The following is an 18897-nucleotide window of genomic DNA, read 5'->3' as shown; positions in this document are numbered from 1 at the left end:
ACCAATAATACTAAGCGCTTATTGGACTGGGTCACAAATGGCGATCGAAATAGCCAATAGGAAGGCTGTCGACATTTTGGCTCAGATCAAAGGAATGCGCTACTTTGATATACAGAACTTTACGAGACATAAGATACACGCTCGGAATTGTTAGCTGCGTTTACTTTTTGTATCGCATGAAATATAATTTTCTTTCTGGATGTGAGCCGATCGCGATGTCACACTAAACTAGTAGTAGATAAATTCGAGTCACCTATTCGCCTTTCGCTTCGCAACGACAAAAATCGAAATGCTTCGTCAATATTGCAGACCACGTATGTCGGCCCGTTAATGTACTTTCTCGTAGAAAGCAAAAGCGTTTCGTGCCAAGGTGAGATCGCGATGAAATCCGTTCTCGTGATGCCCTTCGCTCGTTGTCATTGTGTACGATCCTATAGGCTCTTGTATAACTCTAATAAATCACTAACCTTAAACACGTTAAATCTGTAATACATGAGTATTACACAGATAATCTCTATAAACAATCACGGAACTGTCTGACATTCAAAATTGAAAATTTATTACACTGAATTAAATTTCAGTGGTAGCGGCGGCATGGAAAAATTTCATTTCTTTACGCGGTCGTTTAGGAGAATAAACGGAAATGACTCCGCGATATTGCAATAAACTTTTATGTACTCTGAAGCCGTACTTTAATTGGGCACCACGAAGTATAGTGAAAGGTGTATACGCCGAATAATAATTATTAACCTTGGCTTTTTTATGCCGATTTTATTGAAATTTCTATGACGCGATTTATCGCAGCGTAATTTTTTATATACTTACCTGTAATCGTGCCTGATCATATCATATCCGCCACGCGCGTGGCGTCAATATTTTAAGATCCCTTATCGACATTATTGGATTCCGGGGATTTCCTGCGGCTCATTTATTTGTCGATATTTTTATTTATATATGCACATATAAAGCAGCAGAAAATCTTAGAAATTATTTCCGAGAGAGAGAGAGAGAGAGAAAGAGAGAGAAAAAAGAGTCTTACTATTTATATAGACTAAATTATTTATTTATATTTAAACGAAATTTATTCGTCTCTATGGAAATTAGTTTCATTACTCTTTCCGTCATATGTACAATATATTTGAACCAGTTGAAATGGATTTTCTTTTCTTACGTATAAACTGAGCTTTCAACTAAAATTCTGTTAAAATTTGACATAAAGCGGAGCGAAGTATTTTTTATTTATTCATACGTAGTTCTGAAAAGAGTTTATAGTTTGGCCAAAAGATTTAGGTTGTTAAGAATATCTTTTTTAACTCATAATTATAAAGATATTGATATGTTAATCTTTTCAACTCGAAAAAGTCTGTCTGCCGTTTTTTTTTTTTTAAACATTAATACCGTTCCCAACTTTAACAGAGATTATAAATATTTTTCTCATTTCATGTTTCAGTATCCACTTACCAGTGTAACATGTCGGTTACTTCCGTACAATCAGCTACCACTGAGAGCCTTTCCCGTCACGGGTGAGTAAAATCATCGTCGAACTAATCTTTTTTCGCGGACATCAAATTGTATCGCAGCGGATAACCGCGACTTATAATTGCAAATATCGTGTCTGGCACGAACGGGGTTTTTTTTGTCACGGAATGCATCGACATTAGGCAGATTTTCCCGCGAGAAACTATCGCGGTACTAATATGAATTTTAGATCGCCTAATTGAAATATTCCGACCTTCGCGCCTAATTTTTTCACAATATAAAATATGACCTTCGATTTCTGTATGAGGAGAAAAACGGAGCACATACGCGGCGTTTCATGCTAAATAGAATGTCAGAGCGGGGGCTCATCCTGTAAAATTTACGTTATACATGTACATGTATGGAAATGTATATGAAAATGTCGCTTAATAAGAGGCAAATGATAAATATCTTGTTTTCAGAATTGAAACTTACAAGTTTCGATCATTATAATAACCAATTTCAGTAATTAATTTCATCGCAACCAATTAACGGTAGATACGAGGAGTGCAATTTTAAATGTGAGGCGCGAAAAGAGGGATGTTTTGAGGTTTGTGTGGCGTTAGCCAAGCCGGCGATTTCGTTTTTCCACATTTCCGTCGGAACGTGCACCATATACTCCACTTCCTACGCAACGCGTTGCAAACGCCGGAAACGTCAATCGTGGGGCGTTGAAGGTGATTCGACACCACTGTACGGTCATGAAATTGAAATCGTTGCTCATCCGTTGAGAATTGAAAAAAGTATTGCGATTAATTGGAACGAATTAATTGGAATTGAACGAAAATAATAAACGAAGATTGGTGTTATTAATTCAATTATTTCGTAATCTCTCATGTTCTATCGAAAAATGTTAAACTTTTATGCAGAATCGTAACAAATTGCCGGCCAATTAAATCAAATCGCGTAGTCGTTTTAAAACCGCAAATTGAAATCCCCTCGGGGATAATTACTGTATTCTACAATTATCCCTATACGTCTTCCATAATTATCGCTACGTCGCGGCGGACAAGTTGCGGGAAAAAATCTCAATAATTTTCGCCGCCGTCCTAGAATATACTTCAGACAGTTAGGATACTTTTATTAAAAAATATTACACGTGTACGAGAAAGGATCTCTTACTTGTGCTATTTAATTAAAGAGTTGTATAATCGACAGAGGAATATGACGCAGAAGCGTTCGCAATTCCATATTCAATAATCTTTTTCTTGCGATTTACGGTCATTCAGAAAAACCTCTGTTCCCGCGGCCTTTGTTCTTCCCGTGTCCTACGTTTGCATTGCAGTGCCGCGCGCACAAAATACGAACGCGTGCGCTCACGTTGCCGTCACGTGAAAGAAGTGATTTTTTTCCTTCCTGATTACCATATGTGCACGTTCATTCGAGCTAATCGCAGCCCGGTCGTACCGCGCTCTTTCTTCGGCCGCCGCGCCAGGTTCAAGGCGGTTTACTCGCGATTCCCTCGCCCCGATAAATCATACCTCCGTGATGGGAATCACGGAGCGTGTCTTCACGGATATTGAAATTTGTTCGAAGGAGCTCTTGCGCAGACCCTTGCATTCCACGTTCCTCTTTTCGATGGATACAGAGTTCCCCAAGAAAGATTAAAGTCGGCATTATGTAACAGAAACTTTATAAAAAATCGAATAATTAACATTAAGAGCTTCTTTATCGCATTAAGCAGAGACTGAAAAGCACAAGTAGGACAATAACGTCTTAATTATATGAAACAGTTACATCAGACTTGATTTTTCTCACGTTGCTGCATGGATATGTATTTGAAATCGGAGCGACAAAGAGTCATAGTAGAAAGAAAAAAAGAGAAAAACATCAACAAATTTATTTTATAGATTCAAATGGAATAGAGATTATTTTATGAATCTAATATAATAGATAAAACTAGAAGAGATTTATATATGAGGAAATAAGAGTGATAGTCTTTAGCGTGCAACGTAAAAATGTGGAGTGACTTTCAAAGTTTTAAGTTTTTATTTCAAAAAAATAGACAGTACGCATGTCCAAAATCGGAACAAGAAGACGTCTTAAAGTATCTTTAATGTGGTGTCTACAATGAAAATTTGAGCGTAAAACTTAACCTTTAGACTCTAAGCCGTAGGAAATTAATCAATTACAATTGAATATATGAGAAGAATACTTGACAATATCTTACGGCTTAGAGTTTAAAGGTTAAGTTTTACGACTTAAAATCTCATTGTAGATGCCGCTTAACGTGCTATTTGAGTCAAAGTTACCTCGATGTTTTGCCTTGATGACTTTTTGCATTTGATTTACAGTAGGTGAAAAGGCTTTTGAAAAAAAATTGGTTCCGCGAATTTGTTTAATATCACAAGTTGAATATGACTAATTCACCAACTTAAAATTGGTAATCGTCTAATCTACATGGATCTTGGTTTATAGAAGCAACATCTCGCTATCCCGTCACAGCCTGTGTGGGAGCGTGGACGATGGTCTGCAAGGCTCGCATCCCCAGTACCAGGACACGATCCTCACGATCGAGGAGCTGCGTGCTCAGCTCAACTCCTGCTTTACGTAAGTTGATTTTTGCTCTTTATCATCGTATGAATCGGCCGCGCAGATCCAGCGGACCGTGGGAGTTGATCGGGGGATTACGCAACCTTACAGAATGATACGTCGCCGTTCATACAATGGAATCCGGTACGATCCGGAGCCAGGGCGACTTCAATTCGTCATTTCGCGACGCGTTTAATTCCTCCTTTCCTACCAATTCGGGAAAAAGGAATGAGACCTCCCTGAATGAAGATTATTATACGCTCGAATATATGGCTCGCGCGACAAGTCGACGGGAGACGAAATTTCTTTTGGCTATTGAAATTTGGATACAGATCATTAGAACGAAAACGTGATACAACTCATCATCGTGCGAACGCGTAGGGTTGGGATTGGGAGATAGTCATCGATACGGAATGCAAGAAACGAGGCTAGTAGGTATGCCCACCCAACGTTTATCTGGTGACGGTTGACGCAGTTATTCCGGTAAATCGATGCCCTACATCGGGCGTATGCAGCACGAAATGTGCAACGTGCGGCATTTTCGTAAAATATTCACATAGCCCACCGTAATTCGATTAATGAAAAATATTCGACGTCCTAGAAAGATATTCTTCCGTCCAAGAAAAGAGTCTTATCCTCGAATCCAGCCAAGTCTTTATTCAATAAAATCTTTAATACGTCTCTATTGATTAATCTATAATGTTGTGCAATTCTCTTTCGTCGTAATTCTGTGTTATGCGGAGTCTACAATAGAAATCGTAGCGGTCGTTGGGTCTTAAGTCTTAGAAAATTGACCAATCATAGTCGATTATCCTTCTCATATTCGATATTGTGATTAATTAATTTTCTACGACTGCTACGACTTCTATTGTAGATCCCCGCTTACCTATATCGTTCGTTTGCTATAATATCGAAATAATTAAAATAAGAAACAAAGTTTTTTAGGAAATGAGTTTGAATGTTTCGAATCATTAAAATTTTGGAATATTAATCTTAAAACGTAATTTTGGTATAATAATTTGTAGAAGAATAAAAGTATGTTCTTTTTTTTTCTCATTATGTTTCTCTTCTTTTTCTGTAATTAATTAAAAAATGACAATTTTTTAAATTATGTCTTTCTAGCAAACAAGCGATATATTTATTGATTATCTCAACTGTATAATTTCGCAATATATCAACATTATCAACGTTTTATCAACGAGCAAATCTTGCGTAAAAAAACCGGATGACACTGATCGAATTGTTAAACTGCATGACCTTGTTTCCTTGAAAGACTGTCTCAACGGTAGTTTTGCGATGCAAATCGTCGACTTCTCTCGCAAGCGAATCGCGTCGTTGGGTCACACGTCTACCGCATCACACGCCTCCATTATTATCATAATTGGGTGTGTATTCGTATCGGAATGATTCATTATCGTCATCTTGTTCTTTGCATAGATGCGGGGTGTCGTGGAGCGAGGAGCACGTCTCCCTGGACTGCAGCGAGTGCGGTGGCTACTCCCTGCAACGGCCATGCCCGCTTTGTGACGGTCGTTGCCATACCGCGTGGAAGCGCGACCTCACCATGGTAAATATCCGCTCTGTGACCCTCCCTTCTCCGAGAAGAATCGATAAATTCACCCGACTTGACATTAACTTCCGCCGATTTCCCTCTCATTAATGTCACTTATCTTCATTATCTATTTTCATTTTAATCTTTCGTCGTCCATTAGACATGAATATTTTTGTTGAGTAATCGAGGGACAAGGATCCAAATATTGTAATGTTAATTTAATTTAATGATAATTTTGGCTTTGGTATATTTTTAAAATTTTGTTTAAATTTCCTTAATTTTGATCAAAAAACCAAAAAGCACAACTTTACTTATGGTGCTTGTTCTCTTTACAGTCCCATGCGAGTGGTAAAGCAAGATGGATCGGTGAGTGCGGGCTAAGCTGTGGACCCTCCTTGGAGGAATCACTGGTGCCCGCGTTGGAGAAGCTGCGGGCTACTTCGTGAACGGCGTCAGCCCGAGCACCGCCAATCATGCACAAGACTTAAATCCATCACCATCCATCTAGCATCACCCACCACCATCGCGTGCGAGACTCAAGAAAGAAAGAAAGAGAGGAAGAGAGAGAAAGAGAAATGTGTGAATGTGGACCATGGATGATATGCATTATGTTCCTGAGGGGGACGGCTGACAAGGGAAAGAAGGGTCAGTTTCGGCCTTGTGGTTTTTTCCCCAAAGATACAAAGCCGTACCCAGCTGGTCCCTCAACATCAAGGACCACCATCATCGTCATTATCGTCTTTCAGGCGAAAGTACAAAAACTACACGATCGACGTCCGAATTCTATGAAGAATTTCTACGTTATATTGAATGATTAACTATGTTGCAGCGAACTAGTTTAAAATATTGCTCTTTCGGAGAACAGATTCTAATTTACTTTCAGAAGATTTTATGCCGATTTATTGTGTCGTAAAATTTATTTCGATTATTTCTCCAGCGATTTAAGTTCTGTCAAGAAACAGAATTTGATCTTTTTTTTTGAACGATTTTTTGCCGCTGATGTGGAATTATATCATCGCTACACGAAAATAACTTTTTTGCGAAATGGCTTTTTTGCAAAATTCAAAAATAGATAATTTGTGAAAGAGAAATCTTTCTGTCTAAGAATACGTCGATGTATCCATGAAGCAGATTTGATTGTTCTTTGAAATATTTTTGAACCTTACATTCTTTTTTAAATTTAGAATATAGAAATGTATAATATCGAAAAAAGTGCAAGAAAAGCAGGAACGAATCGAAAGTACACTTTGATAATTTTTTTTTCTCATTCAATCTGGATGACTTTAAAACTTTTTGTTAGTTTGTGTATAAAATTAAAGATATGAAATTTCACACGAAGAAAAAATAAAAGAGTGTAATCTCAGAATAACATGAATGAAGCTTTGCTTTTAGACTTGATTGGCATAGTTATCTTTTGGAACAGCTAATGTCTTTGTACAGACAACTAATTTTGACAGTGATTGTAACTCCGAAATATTTTTATACCATTTGATTTGGCCATCGTAACAATTGTTTGTCATTCGCACACTTATTACAAAATTGAATTTTTGTGTTTTTTTGAATTCTAAGGCACATGCACCTGAATCGGTCACTTTAGAATACGACGTAAAGCTATTTTCCAAATTAAAACAATCAAAAGAGTTTTTTTTTATGAAAGTGTGCATTCTAAAGATTTTTATATTGTGTATAATAACATTCACGTCATTATTACGTCATTAGTTACACATCTAGTTTTAAAGAATTTTTATTTGTAGACTTAAAGCAATGAAAAAATGATTAATTCGTTTGTGGAAAATTCGATTTCTTACTGCGGATTGCTTATTACAAATGTTTTCAAATTTTTGTATCGATCAAAATTACGAAACTCGCACCACGTAAAAATATCATGACTTCGGACAAATTTTAATGACGATAGCTTAATCTTCGGTCGTTCCTATATTATAGCAATGCGAGAGAAGCCCGACCTTCACTTTACTTTTTTACGTAACGAAAGTTACATCTCGGCCTCTCTGTCGCGCGAAAGAGCGCGAATTTGCATTACGCGAATCCTAGGATAATTATTAGGCAACAATTAATCGATCGAGCGATCTGACAGCGAGAAACCCGTCCGGGATTTTCGCACGAGAGCACGACGTATCGGTGTTTTGTAGGTAAATAATTATTCGATATTCTTCGCTTTTAATTGTCACAACTGTATCATCGGCGAAATAATTCCGAGCTTGCGATTGTATACGATAAAAATTTAGTCGAAGATTTGCCTCTTTAGCGAGGATTTTTAGTGTTAACGTGACGTGATTCAATCGTCATAGTCCTAAGGATTAATAGACAGTCGGTGTGTTGCCAATTCGAGAAAAATTATTAAATTAATTATTTCCACAAAAATAGCAATTAGAAAATTTGACATTCGAAACGTTATTGTGCGTCGAAATTGGTACGGCGAGGAGAAAAGGGTACGAAAATACACAGTTGTATTGTCCGTTTGCATTGTAACGGAAAATTATACGAATCTCCTTGGGTCTATGAAAGTTTAAAAAGATCGATTGTATTTATAGCGTTTCTCGACAAAGATACGTCTTGCTCGCTTTAAATAGTCCGCTTTCCTGCCGAGCATTTCTGCCAAGTGGTTGGTGGAGTAGCTCGACTCCCAAGTGCATGAGAATGTCTCATGTGATTCAACAATTGCATACTCGATATAAAGAAAATTGCGAGTGCCCAATGAGATTTTATTGTCGAAGAATCAAAATCAAAGTTATACAATTTCATCATGTAATATTGAGTATAAATATTATTCGCATATGCGATACTTTAAATACCTTATAACAGAAAAGTGCAGATTCATTTAAATATATTCATAACTTATATATTAAATGTGATGCTTTTATATATTCCATCGTTGTTATTATGGGGCTTGCAGAATTTTCTGTGTCAAGTCAATTTGGAAAGCATTTACGTCGTGCCAATGACTTTTTCGGATTTTTATTATTGTTTTATAAGGATCCCGCGTACCGAAGCCTTTCTTAGCGAGATGTATGAACAAAAGAATATGTTTTCGGACGTTTACTGACTTTTCCCTCGGTAGCTTATATATATATATATATATTACGAGTGCGAGTATACATGCTCATCTCAAAATACATCCTCATTTATTAAATTAAACTGTAATGTGTAAAAATTGTCTGGAGTATTAGCTCGCGGTGAGCTTTAGTTTAATGCTTTAGAGAAAATCCTCGGTAGTAGTTTTTATTTAATCTACAAACTCTTCTTATTTATGACGCGCGAATACTGCAAAAGTATGGGTTTAATAAATACTTACAAAAAATCCACCATGACTTGTTAATACGAATCTCCTTTGTTTTGTTCCTTCTTCTACCGAATCAAGATCATTTTCCAAGAGGGAAATGTGAATTGATATATATATTTGACATCTTTTCTCTTTATTTTATATTTCGATGTTTTTCATTAGAGAAAATATAATACTGCTCTTGGGTTGCTCTTGTGTCAGAATTAATCTATTTAATTCAAAACAGTCTCATGAGATTATTTTGTAATCCAGCATCATATCTCTACTCATCAGATTAACAATTATGAAGAATAAATAATCTACTGATTAGTAAATGATTTAGTTCTATTGAGTAAAAGGTGTATCAACGCTTTATTGATATTTTTTTACGATTTATGTACATTTTCATCATGCCAGGCAACACGCTTACACGATCTTTTTACAAATCGAGACTATAATAGTATTTTGTAACTCTGCCGTGTTTTAATATTTTAAGTACTCAACTCACATTTTATGAAGTACATAATATCAGTACGATGTTGAAAGGCAACATAGGAGTTTAATCGATAAAATTGAAATATCACACGATAATTATAATTTTTTAACTCATAATCTAATTCCTTATCATTCCTTTTTATGTTTATTTAATATTTGTTATCAAACTTGGAAAAAAATTACGATAATCCTATCTCTTTAAATTTTAAAAACAAATTTTTGTTGACAAAATAAGTTAATAAATAATATATAACAATAAATAGTTTTTATAGCGCTACAACCACAGATACACTGCCATCGAAAAGTTTCCCGACATAAAACTTAAAATTGCATAATATTCAAGTCACCGTAATTCGGTAAAAAATAGCTTTATTCAAAGGCTCTATTAATTGTTAGTATTATCACGAGAACTAATTAAATAATATATGTATGCTTATTAGAATCAGGAAATTATGTGTGCAATAATAAGGATGAGTTTTGAAAATGTGTGGATTGTTTGTAATGGACAAATTCTTCTGGAGCACATGACTAAATAATTGCTAACTACTTTAAATTTTATTATAATATTATTGTATCGAATATGACGAACGGTTTCGTAGAATTAAGGTTACTATGCAAAACGGGAAACAACTTAATCTTGTGCTCTTTAAATAAACATGTATATATAAATGCTTAAACTTACGAAGATTGATATTAATACTGAAGATGACCTAATTTGAGGCCGAAAGGTTTATTGTTAATTGATAGTAATATAAAATTCTAGCGAGAAACATCTTGTGGTGTATGCCTTTGAATAAAACTTTCTGTTTTAATCGATAACCACTTATTGACATTTATCGGTAAAAAACCATCGCAGACAAAAAAAAATAAAAAAGCATGTTAAAGCTTGAAACTTATACTTTAGCATGCTTTGACTGCTTTTTTATTTTTTGTCTGCGATAATTGTTTACCGAATTACGGTGACCCGAATATTATGCAAATTTAAGTTCCATGTCGGGAAACTTTTCGACGACAGTTTATCTGTGGTTGTAGAGCTATAAAAACGATTTATTGTTATATATTATTTATTAACTTATTTTGTCAACAAAAATTAGTTTTCAAAATAATTTAAAGAGATAAGATTATCGTAATTTTTTTTCAAGAGTTTGGAAACCTGAATATTATACAATTTTAAGTTATATATCCGGAAACTTTTCGACAATAGTGTATGTATATTCTATAAAAATAATATTAATATCTTCTATGTTGTCTTATAAGATATTTAAGTATACAAACCGCAATAAAAAATATGAGAAAAGACATACTTTTAAATATTATATGCTCATAATCGTACTCGGGCGTAAATGATACCTATAGATCAATTCCGATTATTCGATCACTTTTCAAGCAAAAATATACAGAGCAATAACATAAATTATCACTATTATTAAGTATCATAAATATTAACTCATTTTTACTCTGTCAATTGATTCTCTGCAAGAGCATATGTCATGAAAAAGGAAGATTTAAAAATAAATATTTGAAACAATTCTTGTATATGTCTAAAATCGTAAAAATACTTGTATAAACTTGTAATAAATATCAAATCAATCGAAAAAAAAAAGTTTTTACGAAGTTTAATGGTTCTGTATTTAAAGTACCATCGCGTGTAGTAATAACTTGAGATGTTAATGTTTCATTTAGAGATAAAAATTATAAAGATTTAACTATATGATTTTCTAATAATCACTTACAAAGTGCATAGATGGTGAATAATTAATTAATATTAACAATTAATTATTTTAAGAGTTTTTTGAAATATTTAATTAATCCAAGAAACGTATTCCTGCCAACGGAATTCTTAATAAGCCTTTATTAAAAATTTTATCATACTTAATATACTGTCAGCATCAAAGTCTTACTCTATATAAATTTGTAATCTAAGTAAAATAATATTCAATTAAGTTCCTTGATGTTTTGTTACCACTGCACGCGAGAATACGTTATACTATGGCTTGAGATGGCGCATTAAGAACGTGTCGTAACCGGAATTGTACTATATTACAGGAGAGAAAACGCACATTTCCTGAAAAGGTCCTATATATGAACCTTCTTCCGTTACCGCGAATTGTTCTAGTTTCGACTATTACTTATTGAACTGAGTGGCGATTCCGCTGATCGAGATCATGCGTACTCCCTCATATAAACGAGAGGACAATAATCTCAGCACCGGCATCCTACGAGGACCATTAATCCTGCTCGCGCGACTCGCGGCGCAAGCGAGTGACAAGAATCAACTTTGGTGCATAATGAAGTTCGTACGTGTATGTATATGTATGAAATAAATTAATTAATAGGTTTCCTGCGCAACAATAGTTCTAGCGTAAAAATCGTCGTTGCGACCATTTCTTTGCGCTCGATCTAAGTAATGCTTAATATTAGGCTATGATCAAGAACAAAATTGCGCTGAGAACAAAATTCGGTGATGAGAGTCCTAAAGCGATGGATTTTAGTATTGTCTGTAGAATTAGCCTAGTAGGAACGAATCGCTGGCGGAACCGTCGCACATTCCTGTTGACTGAGCGTAACGTCAATCACCGGTCTATAGTCGAGAGATACCTTAAATTAATAAAATAGGATTAGAAGTTGTGAAACAGAAGTTATTGATTGGAAGTATTAAAATGAAGAACGATAATAAAAATCTAATTAGTTAATGTAAATATTGAGTAAAAGATACAAAGTTAAAAATTTAAAAAACGAGAAAAACATTATTCGTGGACAGTAAAAATATCAATATTTCATCTCTATCTGTAAATAATAAATGAAAAATATACCTCTCCTGTTTTCGGATTAATCTTTGACAGCGTGTGCTTCCTCCAATGTTGATTGACAGGTTTTGGTTGTTGGTTTTCGATCGATTTACTATAATCATATTCATCGATTCTTTGTTTGTAATCCTCGCGAGCATGCGCACCGCGACTCTCCTTTCTGTTGTCCGCCCCAATGATAGTCTGCATTGCATTGATCATGAGATTTTGCAGCTCAAGCGATTCTATCAAATCGGAATTCCATATTAAAGATTTATCTGCGACTTTTAATTCATTCAGTTTTTTGTAGAGATTGGACATTTTCCGACAGCCTGTGAAATAAATACATAATAATATTTCCAATGCTATGCTACATAATATTCGTAAATTCGACGCGCAATTGTATACGAATGAAACATCAATGATCTTTTAATTTTTACCTTCCTGCAAACTTTCGGCGTCTCTGAAAACTGCCGCGTGCGTTTGCATAGTCTTCTGCATGGTTAGTCTTAATTCCGCGGTGGAGATGGAACCGTTGGCATTTCTGATCCAGTCTAAATTAGCTACCGTCTCTTCGCCGGCGTTCTAAAACATATAAGCAAGTAACACACATTTATCTTACAATAAAAATACAATTTATATATATAGGATGTTAGTTAAGTATGTTCCCAAACTCAACAGAGCGATTCTTTGGTTTATTTCAAGTAAAAAAGTCCATATAAACATGTGTCCTAAACGACTTAGTTTCCGAAATACAGGTGAATGTTCGCAAATGTTTGACGAAACGATAAATTGCGTTGGAGATATTTTCCTGCATAAATATGCCTTGCTTCATGTGAGGTACTATTCGCACAACCGTAAACAAAGTGACAAAGTCAAAGTCAAAGTCACAAAATCAAAAATAGACTTCAGTCCTGATGTTGCTGAGGGTCAGTTAGCTTGTACATACGTTTTCGGGCCAAATTGTTTTAATCCATCAAAATCGATTTCATCATGCCTAAGTTTACAAATTTTGAAATGGCAGATATGCCCACCCCAATTGAGAATGAGAATGATTTGAGGAATCGAATAGTTGCTTCATGCGAGGCAACACGTAACACACCTGGTATCTTTGAGCGTGTACGTCAATCTTTGAGAAGAAGGCTCGATGGATGTATCATGGCGTAAGATGGACATTTTCAACAATTCATTTAATTGTTTTATTTCATCAGAAGAATTGAAGCCTATTTTTGTTTTTCTGTTTTTGACTAGTTTTTGACTAGTTCAAGTTGTATTTCTTTCAAATAAACAGATTATTACTACACCATTTAAATTTTTTTATTTCGGAAATTGAGCCGTTTAGGATACATGTTTATATGGACTTTTTTACTTGAAATAAACCAAAGAATCGCTCTGTTGAGTTTGGGAACATACTTAACTAACATCCTGTATATATATAATGTTCATAGAGAGCTTATCTGAAGTGGTAAAAACTTACAGGTCTCAGGGGTCCAATCGCCTCGCCAGGCTTGTTTTCTTGAGCGATAGTTTTAGCACAAGCACGTCCAAATACGACTAAATCCAATAGAGAATTAGCACCCAGTCGATTAGCACCGTGAACGGACGCGCAAGCTGCTTCGCCACACGCATATAAGCCAGGTACTATTTTGTCTTGATTGTTCTCTCTGGTCAACACTTGACCTTTGTAATTTGTCGGCACTCCTCCTGCAATTAGCAATATAATATTACTAGACCAATCTCTTTCACAGAAAAATTATTGCAAGTAAAACAAAATAATTTGTATATAATAAATAATTAAATCTTATTAAAGAAGTACTCTTTGTCACATTTGATAAATTATTTTATCAAAATATTTTCTTGCTAAAAAGAAACTTAATCGTGACAACTCCAATCATCATGGTGAAGAATGTCAGGACTTTCAATTATAATCATCGTACATAATTTTAATTACGGAAAAAAAACTCGTTGCATGACAACAGCTATTTTAATGGAGTTTCATTTTCATTGCGAAGAGAAAATTAAATTAATTTTTTCATTAATACAATGAATGTTATGCAGATGTAATATGCATATATACAAATATTTCTCACTTCTCAATAATATTTTAATACAGAGTATTAATTATAAACCACGATTAAGTATCTTTTTTGTTCTGAAGGTTGCATCTTAGGTATTAACAGCCTTAATACTTCAATTATTTATATTCATACCCATATTATAATGGACGGTGGGGATGACGGGAATGGGTTCCCGGGTTACATCGACGCCAGCGAATATCATTGCCGTCTCCGAAATACCTGGTAGCCGTGCGGCCAGTTGTTCAGGTGGCAGATGGTGTAGCTGCAAGTAAATGTGATCCTTCTCTGGTCCGACGCCTCTAAGCAGAGATAAAAAACTATATTTACCACGAATATATCCAAAGATGCAATAAAAAACGATTTTTGTTGGCCGATGACTCACCTGCCCTCTCTAATCTCCATTGTCATAGATCTAGACACCACATCTCGCGAAGCCAGATCCTTTGCTACCGGCGCATAACGCTCCATGAACCTTTCACCCTCACTATTTATTAAATAACCACCTTCGCCACGACTACCTTCTGTAATCAAACATCCGGCGCCATAGATACCTGAAATGAATGCGACGTGTTTTGGTTAATGCAAATTAAAGAACTACGTAATTAATTCTTCCTATCATACATAAAATATTAAAAAATAATTATACTTGAATATATATCAAAGATTTTTTTGTGCTATGTTGGAGCAATAATTATTCTGTGTATTAAATATACACTACCATAATTATTCGAACAACAGCTATTTTATACATATTTTACTTTGATTTTAAAAGCTAAATAAGTATCCCATATTATTATTAATATAGATAATCATTCTAATAAAATATTATTTATATTATCAACAGTATGGGAGAGAGAGAGAGAGGGGGGGGGGAAGGGAGGGAGAAAAGGAGAGAGAGAGATACTTACTTGGCTTTTAAAATTGCAGTAAAGTATAAAATATCCGTGCAAATAATTGAGTGATAGTGTATATTAAGATATGTACCTGTAGGATGAAATTGCACAAATTCTAGGTCCTGATTAGGTAGATTAGCCCTGGAGACCATAGCGGTACCATCTCCAGTACAAGTATGTGCGGATGTGCAGGAAAAGTAGGCGCGCCCATAGCCACCGGTAGCGAGCACTGTATTTTTGGCGTGGAAACGATGCAACGTCCCGTCTTCCAAGCAGAGCGCGATCACACCGCGACATTCGCCGTCTTCCATCAGCAAATCGAGGGCGAAATACTCGACGAAGTAATTACAATCGTAGCTTAGCGACTGTCCATAAAGTGTGTGTAGCAATGAATGGCCGGTCCTGTCAGCTACGCAACAGCATCTATGAGCCTGACCACCCTTGCCGAACTTAAGGGACTGACCACCAAAAGCGCGTTGATAGATCTTGCCTGATAGAAAAAATAAAGGTTTTAATTAATTTTTATAAATATTATTGTAATACATATTATTTATTAATTTTGCATATTTTTATTAATATTGCAATGACACTGTAGGTTTTTCAAAACTTATATCTTAAATCTTTAGAGATTTAAAAATGTGGAGTTTATATTAAATAAATGTCATAAATGACATAATGAAATAAATAATAGATTTTTATGAAGATGACTTCAAGATTAGACTTGTTTTATAAATTAAATGTTAATATATATTATATATATATAATATATATTATAAAAAGTAGAATTTTGAAGATCTTCTAGATATTCATTATAATTCGTAACTCTATTTCACGTTTAAATTATCGAAGATGCAATTGAATTATTTCAGGTTTAAAGTATCCAAGATTATCAACTTAAAACAGAGTCCGTCATGAAGATTTATATTAAAAAAAGATAATTGCGACATTTAAAAATCAAGTCTGACGATAAACGGCAATTTCAACTGCATAGCAACCTAGCATTCCTAGCAATGACATTTGTTATTTTCACGGTGAAAAAATTCGCGTTTTATTTTCTCGATTGCAGAGACAAATTCTTGCTTCTGAATTACTTTTTATCGATAAATAAGAATGATGCATACGTAAATATTGATAAAGCAAATATATCTTTTTGGGATCATTATTAAATCATGGAAGATGATAATAGAAGAGAAGAAATTAATGAAGTAACGGGAGGCATAGAAGAGGATGGAGCTGCAGGGCAACAAGAAAGAGGTTCTGATAATCAGTACCAACAGCTATCAAGACCTTCCTCCAGTCGCAAACGCATGCGAGACGAGTGAGTTACGTAAACATAAATGATCCGTAATTAAGATGTAATAAGACAGCTATATGACAGAATAACTCCAGAGTTCAGATTGTTACTTTACATATATATTAATATCTATCTGATTATTTTACTACTAGATCTGCATTCATAGTCGAAGATCAATCCACGATTGATCCTTATTTCAGGTGAGCTAGGTTTGAATCAGTCAGATTTATTAAATCGTAGTTTGAGAGGCATTTTTCAAATGAAAAACTGATTCAAACCTAGCTCAAATGAGGATCTCAAGTTGAATCATGACTGCGAATATGACCCTTAAGTCCGTATTCATAATCTTAGATCAATCCATAATTGATCCTCATTTCAGACGAGCTAGGTTTGAACCAAAGTTTGAACCAATCAGATTTATTAAATCGTAGTTCGAGAAGCGTTTTTTAAATGAAAAACTGATTCAAACGTAGCTTAAATCGGATCTCAAGTTGAATCATGACTACGAATAAGACCCTTAATGCTTCTGTTTCAATACAGTATGTATTATAAAAAATATCAGGTTCGATCAAACTTTTGAAAATATTTATCGTTTACTCTTATCGTTATTTCTCATTTTTAATAATTGTATGAAGTATACGTTTGGACAGAACAGATTCCAGCCAACATGACAGAAAGCCATCCCGCACGAGATCAAGATCAAGATCAAGTAAGCCTCTGCAAAGAAGGCAATGGAGAAGCGCGAATGCCTTTTTAAATTTTATGCAAGACTTTAGGCAGGTAACGAAATGCAAAAATGACGGGGATAATGCAAACGTTATGTAAGCATAACAATCAAATTACAGAATTATAATAAGATAAAGAGCAGAGATCTGTTTCGTCTTGGGGGACAAGCATGGCGGAAAATGTCGTCCACGGAGAAGATGCCCTACGTAGAAGCGGCCAAGTTGACGCAGCAACGATCGCAACAAAATACTAAGAGTATACAGCAAAATAAGCCTAATAGCAGTGACTCTTCAAAGAAACTCGAAAATCAAAGAGACCAGAAAAAGAATGAACGAGAGGTTTGTTTATTAAATAAGCTTTCACTGACACTTCTTATATTTTTAGCAAAATTAAAGTTCTATATAATTTTTGTATTTTCTTAAATTTTGTCATTTAATTATTATATGTTCAGTTAATCATTAATTCATAAAAAGTTTGATACATACATTTAATGTTTATGTTATTTAAAAATGCAAAATTAGAGCATGACAATTTTACTAATTTTATAATCTGTGATAAATCTTAGATAACATATAGATATTTATGTTTCAGGGAAGAAAAGAAAGCAGACGTTCTAGAAGCAAGAGAGACGATTCCGACGTAGAATCAGATTCTGCAACGTCGGGAACAGGCGCGACTATGACGAGTGAGGACGTTTCCGATCTGAGTTCTTAAATGTCAATTTATTAATTGATATCAAAAATGTTAAAAAAAATATGTGTACGAAACAATTTATTTCCATTATGCGTCTCAATATTAATCCTTGATCGTATCGTTATGAAATTTGAATAAAGTTCAAGACCTTATAAAAAACATTTTATTTTCAGGTTTATTCCTCTCTATCTCTCTCTCTCTCTATAGAGTTTTTTCTTTCTATACTTTCTTGCAACTTCCTCTACTTTTTAATTCATTTATTTGTGATCTTTAAACACGGCTTTTAGGCTGCGGTCCACTTCGCGCTTCAAACGCTACAGAGCATTTGTAGCACTGATATGATTGGTCCATTTGATATTTCGGAACGCTCCTAGCAACTCTGATTACGTCATTAATACGTCATCGTTTTTGCTCCCGCTTCGCTCCAACTGCGTCACCTCAGAAGATGGGTTGACTGGAGCGTTCACGTAGCAATTGTAGCATTCGAAACAGTAATGGACCAATCGGAGCGTAATGTTCAGAGCATTTGAAAGAAGCAAGTGGACCGCAGCCTCAATCGAGCTTCTATATATCGGAGATTCATAGTTTTATATTGTAAGTTTTTTAAATCTTTTTTATCTCTGTTTTACGTAGATATAATATACCATATATATTATATAATATTATATAATGTATATATAAATAATATAATATTATATTTATATATATACAATATATATAATATAAAATAACTAATCTATTCAGTGAGCTTTTTATAATATACGTGAGCCACCGTAGAGCGAGGATGTCCCAATTTCTAGACAATGACACTCTAATGTAAAGATTGTACTTTCTTGCATTTTCTTTGTTAGGAATTCACTGCCTGGCTAATGTTGTTGTACTGTTACAAGTAGGAAAGAGTCAGAAAAACAAATATTTGTTTGCCTTCCTTTTCTCCGTCACGGGCCGTAGTTTTCTATAGTTTAGTATAGGGAACGCGTACCCGAGTACACTATAGAGCTCACTAGCTCTATTTGATGATAGAGAGAGGAGGGGAGGGGAGGGGAGGGG

The 18897-nt window shown here is 34.7% G+C and overlaps 3 protein-coding genes across 6 annotated transcripts in view; 2 read left to right on the top strand and 1 right to left on the bottom strand.

The window, feature by feature from the left end:
* The window catches only part of Pino (protein pinocchio), a 68562-nt gene extending 59980 nt beyond the window's left edge, over window positions 1-8582 (top strand). For all 3 annotated transcript variants that reach the window (XM_018523047.1, XM_018523046.1, XM_018523045.1), the window contains exons 3-6: window positions 1451-1523; window positions 3937-4068; window positions 5488-5617; window positions 5938-8582. In XM_018523047.1, coding sequence (XP_018378549.1) covers window positions 1451-1523; window positions 3937-4068; window positions 5488-5617; window positions 5938-6048 — 446 coding nt within the window. In that variant the 3' untranslated portion in view covers window positions 6049-8582. The remainder of the gene's footprint in view (window positions 1-1450; window positions 1524-3936; window positions 4069-5487; window positions 5618-5937) is intronic.
* Window positions 8583-11336: 2754 nt separating this feature from the next.
* The window catches only part of SdhA (succinate dehydrogenase, subunit A (flavoprotein)), a 12131-nt gene continuing 4570 nt past the window's right edge, over window positions 11337-18897 (bottom strand). The window contains exons 3-9 of the mRNA XM_018523042.1: window positions 15226-15624; window positions 14624-14792; window positions 14374-14540; window positions 13641-13867; window positions 12604-12748; window positions 12191-12495; window positions 11337-11975 (exon numbers count right to left, since the gene is read on the bottom strand). Of these exons, the coding sequence (XP_018378544.1) occupies window positions 11889-11975; window positions 12191-12495; window positions 12604-12748; window positions 13641-13867; window positions 14374-14540; window positions 14624-14792; window positions 15226-15624 (1499 nt within the window). The 3' untranslated portion in view covers window positions 11337-11888. The remainder of the gene's footprint in view (window positions 11976-12190; window positions 12496-12603; window positions 12749-13640; window positions 13868-14373; window positions 14541-14623; window positions 14793-15225; window positions 15625-18897) is intronic.
* On the top strand, window positions 16134-18000 carry LOC108771132 (high mobility group B protein 2). Of its 2 annotated transcripts, none has more exons than XM_018523043.1 (4): window positions 16134-16452; window positions 17064-17208; window positions 17274-17492; window positions 17746-18000. In XM_018523043.1, exons 1-4 carry the CDS (start codon window positions 16304-16306, stop codon window positions 17866-17868), a joined length of 636 nt encoding a protein of 211 aa, XP_018378545.1. In that variant the 5' UTR covers window positions 16134-16303; the 3' UTR covers window positions 17869-18000. The 2 variants fall into 2 exon arrangements, with proteins under 2 accessions (XP_018378545.1, XP_018378546.1); XM_018523044.1 differs by having other exon boundaries at window positions 17079-17208; window positions 17746-17998.

The sequence above is a fragment of the Trachymyrmex cornetzi genome, unplaced genomic scaffold (assembly GCF_001594075.2).
Source record: "Trachymyrmex cornetzi isolate Tcor2-1 unplaced genomic scaffold, Tcor1.1 scaffold1399, whole genome shotgun sequence".
NCBI lineage: Eukaryota > Metazoa > Arthropoda > Insecta > Hymenoptera > Formicidae > Trachymyrmex > Trachymyrmex cornetzi.
Note: the sequence above shows the minus strand (reverse complement) of the source record. Positions and strands in the feature narration are given on the sequence as shown.

Bases quoted from the DNA above. Each gene is read 5' to 3' on its own strand.
- LOC108771132 (XM_018523043.1), top strand. From the start codon at position 16,304: ATGGAAGATGATAATAGAAGAGAAGAAATTAATGAAGTAACGGGAGGC. The intron at 16,453-17,063 runs GTGAGTTACGTA...AATTGTATGAAG, and splicing joins CGCAAACGCATGCGAGACGA to TATACGTTTGGACAGAACAG. The intron at 17,209-17,273 runs GTAACGAAATGC...ATCAAATTACAG, and splicing joins TTATGCAAGACTTTAGGCAG to AATTATAATAAGATAAAGAG.